The sequence below is a fragment of the Electrona antarctica genome, assembly GCF_951216825.1.
Source record: "Electrona antarctica genome assembly, chromosome: 4".
Classification (NCBI taxonomy): Eukaryota; Metazoa; Chordata; class Actinopteri; order Myctophiformes; family Myctophidae; genus Electrona; species Electrona antarctica.
In genome coordinates, this window is record NC_136809.1 from 24650391 (window position 1) to 24661414 (window position 11024).

At 41.7% G+C, this 11024-nt stretch overlaps 1 protein-coding gene across 1 annotated transcript; it reads right to left on the reverse strand.

Annotated features, from left to right (window-relative positions):
- Positions 1–3052: 3052 nt before the first annotated feature.
- kpna7 (karyopherin alpha 7 (importin alpha 8)) lies at positions 3053–7603 on the reverse strand. The gene is made up of 12 exons (XM_079500234.1): positions 7448–7603; positions 7214–7360; positions 7029–7117; positions 6011–6179; positions 5624–5723; positions 5409–5491; positions 5200–5286; positions 4935–5111; positions 4389–4622; positions 3924–4106; positions 3571–3717; positions 3053–3181 (listed from the first exon to the last, which is right to left on the reverse strand). The coding sequence occupies exons 1-12, from the start codon at positions 7520–7522 to the stop codon at positions 3095–3097; spliced, it is 1578 nt and encodes a 525-aa protein (XP_079356360.1). The 5' UTR covers positions 7523–7603; the 3' UTR covers positions 3053–3094.
- Between the last annotated feature and the right edge of the window lie 3421 nt (positions 7604–11024).

Here is an 11024-nt window from a genome sequence, read left to right on the forward strand (position 1 = left end):
GAACTCCATATTTGGGCATGGCCAACTTCATGGTATCATAGTGATAACACGAACGTCAAGGCATCTCTGCTTAATTAAAGCTGGACGGCACAGGGTGAAGATTATAGTATTGAGTGAACCTTCAATAATCACTACGTACAAGAGCAACAATTCATACCGGAAGATGAAACTGTGATGTAATATTGTTGAAAATCACACGCTACATATTCGGTTCTTGCAGGACACCCCTGCAAGTGTTTTTAAGTTGTTTTTACGGTGAGAATATAAAGACAACAGAACCCATCACAGTTGTTCCATGTACTGCAGCAGCATTGATGATGACCCGCCGCTCCTGGAAGGAGTGAGGTCCCAGTCCTCCCAGACCCAGTTCTCCTGTCCTGATCCTGAGTGTACATATGCCTTCACGTCTCTGGTCTTCCTCAACAAACACATCAAGAGGAGCCACAACAACCTCTACTGCCAAATGCAAAGGAATGGACAGATCCCCTCAGAAGCCATTCAACAAATTACTAGCTCTGTAACAGAAGCAACATCTTCCAGCCATCAACAGTTCACAGAGACTTTAACGGAACCAGGGGAAGTAAAGACACTTAGGTTAACTTACACCGAAAGGCAAAAGCACACCTGTAAACAATGTGACAAGAGTTTCACTCATTTAGGCACTCTGAACAGACACCAGCATGTCCACACCGGAGAAAAACCTTTCCACTGTGCACAGTGTGACAAGAGCTTCAGTTTGTTAAGTAACCTGAAGACACACCAGCGGCTTCACACTGGAGAAAAACCCTTCCGTTGCACCCAGTGCGACAAGAATTTCAGTCAATTAACTCACCTGACGACACACCAGCGTCTTCACACCGGAGAAAAACCCTTTCATTGCATACAGTGTGACAAGAGTTTCAATGAGTTAGGCAGTTTAAAGAGACACCAGCGTGTCCACAGCACCGGAGAGAAACCCTTCCAATGCGACCAGTGTGACAAGGGTTTCAACGACATGGGCAATATGAAGAGACACCAACGTATCCACACCGGAGAGAAACCCTATCACTGTGAACAGTGCGATAGACATTTCAGCGTCTTGAATAACCTGAAGACGCACCAGCGTCTCCACACTGGCGAGAAACCCTTCCATTGCAAACAGTGTGACAAGCGTTTCAACGACCCTGGGAACCTGAAGACACACCAGCGTATCCACACTGGTGAAAAACCCTTCGACCGCAAACAGTGTGACGAGAGCTTCAGTGTCCACACTCAACAACTCTGTCCAACAGAGTGACGAGAGCTTCAGTGTCCACACTCAACAACTCTGTCCAACAGAGTGCTCTGATGAAAACGTCAAACGCTGTCTGTCAGTGTCTGAAACACTACCGGACAGCCCAAATAAAAGACAATGAGCCACGATTGGTTATGGCAGCCAGCCGCCAGGGTTTCCCAAAGTGGGTGCTGTGATGCCAGTCCAGGGGTGTCGCAGAATACTATTTTGAATCAATATCACTTATAAAATAAAGTCACACCCGTGTGAATTGAGGGGCGCTCTTATCATCGTACATCATCCATGATCTACTTTCCAAAACATTGGATTTTTTTAAATGTTAAAGTTGAAATAGCTTATATAGGAGCAGCAATCGTACCCATACAGCAGAGAGCTACTAAGTAACGTCTAATACAACTGTTCTAAATCCTTTAAACCCATTGACCTTATACCGGCCTTGAAACATACCTTAGTTACATCACCAATAATAGTGGTCTCTTATTGGCGGAGGGTTTGCACCGACAGCCGATTTGCTCAGGCACATAATTGTAAATTCTCCATTCATTGTATGGCATTTAATGTTTGTGTTCAGACAGAATCTATAGCCGTTTGTAGGAAGGGCTAGCGCCTTTCAAAAATATTTCATATGGTTGTTATTTTCAATCAGTTCAAACAAAACATATTTTGTCAAAGTTTTCCTCGCGACATCTCCAGGGAAATTATGCATTTACACCCAAGGGAAATGTTTGAGAGAACAAATGTTATGTTACACCCAGTCAGTGATAGATATTGGAGGCTGTGTCAAAAAGACCAAGTGAGCCTTTACTGAAACTCCTCCAGTTTGGTTTCCTGGTGTGGATTGGAATAAAGACCATTGTTTCTCACCGAGTAGTCCCATTGTGTGTACATACCTGCATTTTATTTTTGAGGGGTGCTAGCCCCTCCTATAGCCAACTTTGTCTGTGTACCACGGATCTGAGGACATAAAGCAAGGATGCCAATTGTGATTGGCCGGAATGTTATGCATTTTTTTTAAACAAAATTCAGCTAGTGTGGCTATTCATTCGACAATGAATGTCTGAAGAAACCTAGCTCTGATCCATAGCCTTACTGCTCTTGCTAAATGCAACGGCATTAGAGCTACAATGGGGCTTTTGAGTTTTATTTTGTGATTGGAGTGATATGCAGCAAAGGTAGTCAGGATCGGGAGTCGTGCCCAGACCGCTACTTACTTTCATTAGATGTTGACATAACATGAATTACTGGATGGCTGAAATTATAATACATCAAACCATAAATAAGTAGATATAGAACAAAGGAGATCCGGGCACACTTATGTTAAAAGAGGAAAACTTTATTGAACCGACATACGGTCTTCATCAGGGCTGATCCCAGGAGCACCTTTACTATTTTTAATACCTGCACACCTCCTGAGCACCTGGTTGCCTCCTTGCCTAATATGGTTGGCTTAGTCGTCATTCATAGCAATTAAGCGGATGATTTTAGTTTGAGGCACTAGCCCCTCCAATGCATGGCTTTTGAAATTATGTCATTATGGCAGCCAAGTCTATGGACTTTTAAAAGGCTACTTTTACATTTTAAACTATAAAATCGTAGTCCATGTTCAAGTACCAATTTCACATTTTTAATTTAGTCCATCTTTCTAAACCTTACACCTTAAACTGTACAACGGTTTAAGTCACCATTTCTCATTGAAAACATGCAAAATTGTGCTCTACCAATTGGTCGACCAGACTGTAAGCGCTCCTTAATTCTCAGACAATACATCCATAAGACAGCTGCGTTACAAAATCAATTTTATTAGTTGCCAAACTTGCCATTTTAAAATTCAAAGGACTTATCAAGTTCAGGACCCTTGAACACAAATTCAGAATCCGTTGCCATAGACTTCACCCCCTCAGCTTCATCCTGGAATGGAAGTGAAACCATGTTAGCATAAAAGTACATTCCTGGACCGCTTCACCACTTTTCAACCCATCTTCATACAATTGGTCCTCACTTGTTCATGATAAGAAAAATATTCTACTCAGTCCTTGGTCAAGATTTTTCAAAATGTAAAATGGCACAAAGTGACGTACTGTGAGCTTTTCTCCTTTAGAATAGCCAATGCAAAAACATTTTTTTTAATGGGTAAAAAAGAAAATTGGTATCCCACTTCTAAGAATCAGTGTCATAAGAGTTGTAGAACACATACTTTTTAGCCCATAGTCTAACTTCACATTACATTGAATATAACCAATATACAAGCTTAGATCTGCCTTTATTTTTTTATAAAATATTAAAACGCAAGCACTCACGTCGGCAAAGAACCTTTCGATGAGGCCATGTGCAGCTTGGTACACCATGTCATTAGCGTGGTTCTGCAGCGTCTCTAAATGATCCAGCCCACCCAGTTCTTCAACCAGAAGGCACAGTTTCTCCGTCTCTCCCAGCTTCTCAGCCGCCTTTAACAAAATGGAAGGGCTCATATCAGTATACAGTAAATTATGTACTTGCAGTGGAGATGTAATGAAGTTTTTCTACCATTGCATTTCATGGCCAGCTGCAATAAGACTACTGAAGTGGGCAATGTCCACAAAAGAGTAAAACATGAACCATTGCAGTTATTTGGCAAGTGAGTGTATAAATTATGCAAAGTACAGCTCCTTACCAAGAAGATGTTGCTGATACAATCCAGTATAACCAGGATGGTTTTGGAATCTTTGATTTGCAGCAGGTCAATAATGGCCTCTAGTGCTCCACTCTGAACCAGCTGCACCACCTGCTCCACCGTGCCCCCACTGGTGAAGTTGGTGACTGCCCACACTGCCTCCCTTTGACTTTTGAAGTCACCCTGAAAGAAATTACTCTACTTAATCACACATTCAATTAATTATTGTGCAAACCACAGTCATTTTATAGCCATGTTGCTTACAGAATACCTAGAGCTGTCTAGCCATTTAGATGCCACTAAACTCAGTAACCTTTGTATTTAATACAAGTCAAATTACATACATGTATCACGCTTGTGATCAGTTTTGGGTAATCAACACCAGAAATGCTCAAAATCAATCACCTGATTTTTTACTGCAGCGCAACATCCATCCAATACGATACAAACTATTGGTGTACTTACATTTCTGAGGACGTGTACCAGCGGGGGTAGTAAGCCACAGGTAATGATTTGTTGAATTTGCAGGCATGACCCTGCTGCAATGTTGGACAAGGCCCATGCTGCCTCCTTCTGCACACTGGTCTTAGGGTACCTCAGCAGTTGAGGCAGGACAGCCAAAACATCAGCATCAATGGCCACCTGGGTCTGTACATCTGATCCACTGACTATGTTCCCAATGCAGCGTAGTGCTGGAACCTGGGGATCATAAAGCAGCACCGAGTCAGCAGCATTTCAGCCTAGAATTTTTGCCTGCTGCATGCCATGCAAAGAACACATTTTCATTTTACTGGTACTTTGACAATCAAACTACATTGAAATATAGCTATATTCTAGCTAGTATGTCCTCACAAGCAGCTAGCGAAGAACGCAAAGGCAATATGTTACCATCATAATTCACCAACTAACATGACCACAAAAACTGTCATGTTGAATAGCAACTCCTTAATGTTGACTATAAGTCTTCTGAATAAGCCCCAGTCAAGGAAAATGAATCCTGAGAAACGTTACCGTTACACCGATCTCCTTATGTCCCATAAGAACCACCAGCTGAGGAACTATGCCAGCTTGGACCACAACATCAATGCGGTCGTTGGAGCCATCCGTGAGGTAGGAGATAGCCCAGCATGCATCAGCAAGCACATCTTTATCAGCGTGGTGCAGCAGCTGGGTCACAGCCGGCAGTACCTGGTGGGGGACCATAACATGAAACCCTTTGTAGAGTCCATAATACAGGGTATGTCATCGTGAGCCACAAATATGCATAAAACATTACCTGCTGGACTGCAGACATGGGTGGAAACGGATTCTTGTGCCGGCACAAGTTAGACAGTGTCCAAGTCAGGTTACGCAGGTAACCCACCTGGAAGAATACAGTTTACAAATTGTCACGTTATGTTCTGGACAAGCCCAGCCATTAAAACAAAACGCATTTAATTTTCAAGCAACTGGAAACTGCTGCTCTAAATTTCAAACTCAACTTACAGGTGTTTCAGGAGTTATCCGGGACAGCAATGCTGGCAGGACATTGCAGTTGATCAAGGCATCTCGATAAGCTGGACCATCACCTGAGAAAATAAACCAATTAGTGGCTACAAATCCCAACATGCCATTTGATGAAAACGCAGGATAGATCGGAGGAGCCTTTTATCCCATTTCCAGTCCATTTCTAGTAGATACATTTTAAATTTCAGCTTTACCAGCAATGTTTCCTAGAGCCCAGACAGCCTGCTCACTGATGTGCAGATGTGGTGAGGCCAGCAGGTTGATGAACACTGGCACAGCTCCATGCTCCACCACCTGAAAATAGACCATTTGTTTCAAATAACTATTTGGAAAAAAAAACAACCTCATTATCCTACACCTCTAAGCTTTATAGAGTCAAACCCACTCTTGAGGTAGAGTAAAGTACTGGTTCCCAAACATTTATGGGTCCATTTATTTTGTTTCCTACAGTGTTTTTATTTTGTATAATAGAATTTCATGAATTAAACATTTTATAAAGTCATTTCATGAATAAATGAGTAAGAAATTCCATAAATTAGAAAACTAATGTAAGGATATACAGGCTACGTAACATTATGCACCTGTTTTGTATGCCATGAGGTCCCAGATGCAATGTTGGTGAGAGCCCAGGCTGCTTCAAACTGCAACAGAAGATCATCATCCATACCCAGGAACTCTACAAAACGAGTCAGCAATCCTGCATCTACAACCTCCTTCAGAGGAGGATCTTTCTCCCGTGACAGCAGCTTCCTAGGAGAGGACGACAGAACTGCACTTTAGGATTAGTCTGTTAGTCTGTAGCAGGGATGTAACACAACCTGGAAGCCTATACTTTTTCAAGTATAGGCTCATAAACACCAGTCCATGTTCTATGGCCTCTTAAGCCTGGCCTATGATTTAGACTCATAGATTTTGACATTTTCAATCTACAAGTACGAAAGTGTTAATTTCCTTGAGGGAGGAGAATGGCACCAGCCAGTTTATAATATAAAAGGTGCCTACTCCGATGCCCCAAATGTTAGAGGCATACGGGGTGCTTGTACAATACATTACTCTGTAGTTCTCAATAAAGATGCGTTTTAATACCGTTTGTGGCCGATTCTGTCGGAAGTTACCAATGGCCATAGATGGCAGTAGTGAGGGGGCGCATCCGGTGAAAGCCGGAATTACGCTCAACATAAACGGGAAGTAAACGAGGGGAGAGATGCCCGGGAAATGGCGTTCGGCCACGAACTGGATTAAAACACTTTGAGAACTACGGACTAAAACATTGCAAAAGCACCCCGTAGGCCTCGCCAACATTTGGAGCATCAGGGTAAGCACTAGCCTGGATCCAGCCCAAAGACCCCGCCCACTCTTTGAGTGGACTGCATCTCTTGAAGCTACAGTCTGATAATCAGGCTAGGTAAGCACCTTCTATTTTGCATTTGTACATGTTCGGAGTTCTAAGGGGCAAAATCGATGATACATCTACGAGTCTAAATTTTAGGCTAATAATTACCCTACAGTAATTCACTAGGTAGGTAGCCTAAATGCATCACAATATTTAAAATCCTGTCAGCTACATTTGGACCAATATTGCTGCCTAGGTTGGTTTACCTGGCTGCCTGACAACCTTGAGCTTGCATGATCTTGCAGTCGCTGTTAACAGCTCCAATGATATCCTCAAGAGTCATCATGGATAGCTCCTAAACACGACAGAAAGTTTATATGATTGAATTAAATAATCTGATTTACACTTGCGAGACCCGTGTGAAAAATAAAATAAACAGTGCCTAACTGACAGTTTGGCCGGTGGTGTGATCGGGTGAGAGTAGAGCATCCTCATCAGGGAGAGATGACAGAGTTATGTGTCTGCGCTTTAGAAAGTTTTCGTTTTTCTGAGCTTTCCGCAGCTCCACGGTCTCCGAAATCCTTTTCTCCCGAAGTTTCTGAATGCAAAAGTGACAAGGAAAGAAATTATGATCGATAAGTTATCTAACCCTTGTATTACAGCAGGTTATCACATGGCAACTTACAGTGGGATCCTTTCCCTTGTTTTTGAATTTAGAGATGCGATCATCGGTAACGTTCTTGGTAGGCATCGTGGACATTGAGTTTGCGACAGACTGGAGAGCGCACTGAACCACAATCAATCAGAACTGTAACGTGCCGTGAGTCGGAGTTAGAGCTTTAATAACCCATCCCATTCCGGGTCACTCAGGTGAATGTATTTAGCAATGATTTTTGCAACGCCCCCCTGCCCCTGGGCGCACGTCCAATGATCCAAACAGCAACTAATAAAGACCCACGGTATCGGTTTCCATGGGATGGCCAAACGAACGTCACGGCACGCAAAAAGGTAATTTAAAAGATGTGATTTTCCTTTTTGAGTGTGTGATTGTGTGATTGTGTGAATCTGTGTAGACTGTCTGACGTGTCTGTGACTGTCTGTCACTGTAGCCTATCAGTTTTCACAGCGGGCGCATGTAGCCTAATAGGCCAATGTCGTGTCTTTGACAATAGAGGGCAGCATTACCAAGGTCTACAGAAAAAGTTTCCCTTTTAACCCTGAACATTAAACTAGAGCGCACAGACTCTGTGTGTGTGTGTGTGTGTGTGTGTGTGTGTGTGTGTGTGTGTGTGTGTGTGTGTGTGTGTGTGTGTGTGTGTGTGTGTGTGTGTGTGTGTGTGTGTGTGTGTGTGTGTGTGTGTGTGTACGTGCGCGTGCGTGCGTGCGTGTGCTGCAGAAGAGAGGTTGACCATTGGCAAAACAGCGGGGAATATAAATGATAAATCGAACAGGAGGAGAGTGAAAGAGAGAAAGTGATCGTGTCTCCCAGCTGCAGCTCTCCAGTAGGGTCTAATGGCCAGGAAGGGCTGAACAATAGAAACCCAACTAGACATTTCCCCCAGCCATAATCGTTTCCTTTTTCATAATAATGTAGATTGCAGGAGGAAACACGCACGCATGAAGCACAGCCAGATTCCTGGCTACTGACACCTCTTCTGTGGGCAGTAGGCCTACCTTGAGGACAGGTCAGGTCAAGAAGACCCAGACCACCCATAGCCATTTCCTTTTGTCTACAACAGCCTCTCTGACTGACTGTTCACAGGCATATAATGTGGGGAAACTATTTCAGTACGATTTACCTAGAGCAGGAAGGCCAAGGAGCATCTCCAGTGGAGCAACTTGCAAATATGCCTTGCTCAAAAGTAGCCTACTGTATCACAGAGAAGAGATGTCCAGTGCTGTGACAGCCTTGTGTATGTAGGCCAGTAGGCCTATGTAGGCTATATATCAGCAGAGAGCAGTCATCAAACAGCTTTCCAAAGCCTTCAAACAATATATACAAAATATAACAATTATTTCACAATCATGGCCACTTAAGCAACAATTACTTAAATCTAGAAAGTGCTATACCTTTAAGATAAGATCAGACCTTTATTGTCGATCCTGCGTGGGAAATTCAGTTGTCTTCTTCACTCTTGCCTTTAGTTGAGCTTTTGTTCATGTCCTCACTGGCCCCTTTTCCACCAGGCTTGAACCGGTTCCGTTCTTAGTCCATGAACCAGAGCCCCAAAATTGGAACGTTAATTACGAATTGAGTGGGCGAACCATACCTATATTAAATGGTTTATAGGATCAATATAAGGGGTTGTGCACACACAAACATTGTGTTAACACAAAAATGGAATGCCATTGACTTTGAATGGCCATCTTTGAGTGTTTGTGTAAACACAAACATTGAAGATGACAAGATGACACAGATTGTGATCGGAATGAGATTGATTTTTTTCATATTTATCATCACACATTTTGTTATTTTAACCTACAGTAATATAATAATAATAAACTTTATTTATATAGCACCTTTCATGCCAGGAATGCATCGCAAAGTGCTTTACAAGGCAGAGAACAAACATAACACAAAATACAATCATATAAAATACACACACAGTATACATGATACTAGGTGAATAGGTAAAATAAAATTAATATTTCACCATGAAATCACCATGAGACTTCCCCAGTTGATTATTGACACGAAGACAATGATTTATGGTAGGTTTTCTGAAATTGTACATCTAAATATGCAAATTAGGCATTATAAAATATGCATGAATTTACATAGCGTTCCAGAATCTAAATCGGAAAATTGGATAAAGCCAGAGTCAACATTTTATTTCATTTTGTTTACATGTTCGAGTCAAAGGTTTTAAATGAGGGAATATTCAATATCTATATGTATCCTTCCATAAATAAGAAAATACTGTGAGCAGGCATAAAAGAAACATTTTGGTGGCCAAATTCAAATTTCTTCTTTTTTTCTTTTATACACCTCAAGTCAAAATTAACTAATGAGTTTGTTTCACATGACACGAGTCTGAAGGACCAAATGACCAGTTTATCAAGTAAGATGGGTTAGTTATGTGGAAATGTATAGGCCTATATGGAAAGTGGGGACCCAGAAATCAGACGGAGTGGAGATGGAGTGATATAGATATTGAATAGTCCCTTGTTTAAAACCTTTGACTCTAACATGTAAACACTGGCTTTATCCAATTTTACGATTTTTATTCTGGAAAGTTATGCCAATTTGGGCATATTTTCCTATATAACGTCTAGAAAACGTGTAATACAATAAATCATTGTCTTCATGTAAGTAATCAATTGGGGAAGTTTCATGGTGATAACTATTTCTTAATTAAAAAAGGTAGGCCTACTTTATGGTAGGCCCATTTATTAAATATAGTAGTATTTAAAATATCTTTTGACACAGAAACACATGTTTTATGGTCACGATTCACCAGGAGCCTGGATGGCTTGGTTCCAGGTTTATAATATTGTATAACTGTCCACCTCCAAGCACTTAAACCCACTTTGTTCTGGTGTCCCCGATGGTTCTGTACTCGGCCCCCTCCTTTTTTCTTCACCAAAAATTGCAGATCTAGATGCTCTTGTAGATCTGTTATTTTTGCTGAAGGTTTTTGCCAAATGTTCACTGACACCCACTATGACATACCAAGTATAAGGACGCTATAGTGTTACAGTGGTTAAGGCAGGGGAACATATACAAAAAGGTGTAGACAGTAGACACACTATTACACAAAACCCAGAATGAAGATGCTGTCTCACAAATCCAACTCAGTTGACTTGCCTGCCTGAAGTCAAATTGTTCAAGGAGGAGTGATCGTTTCCCAGCTATTTAAAGACCTAGGTCACTAATCTGCTTCTCTAACATTTAAACTACTCTGGTATTAATATCCACCAGAGAGGAAAGGTGATGCATTAGTTCATCACTAAAATGTCCCTCAATTGCTGAACTAGAATGACTCTTTTTAGTAGCTGATTGCATTCGCCTGACCTCCTAGTCTTAATTACTGTAGATACTGCGCAGACTGAATATGGTGCAATAAATCTAGTTGGATAAAAAAAAAAGAAAAAACCCTGCTAGGGGTCACAGCGGATCACTGTTGAGAACCATAAAAGAAAGTCATTGACAAGTGAGGTGGTTACTGGTTACAATATGAAAAAGACAATGGTGAATAATGACATGGGGTTATGGCAAGGTTAGGAGCATCAATCATAAGAGAGAAAAAAAAGTTGACGTT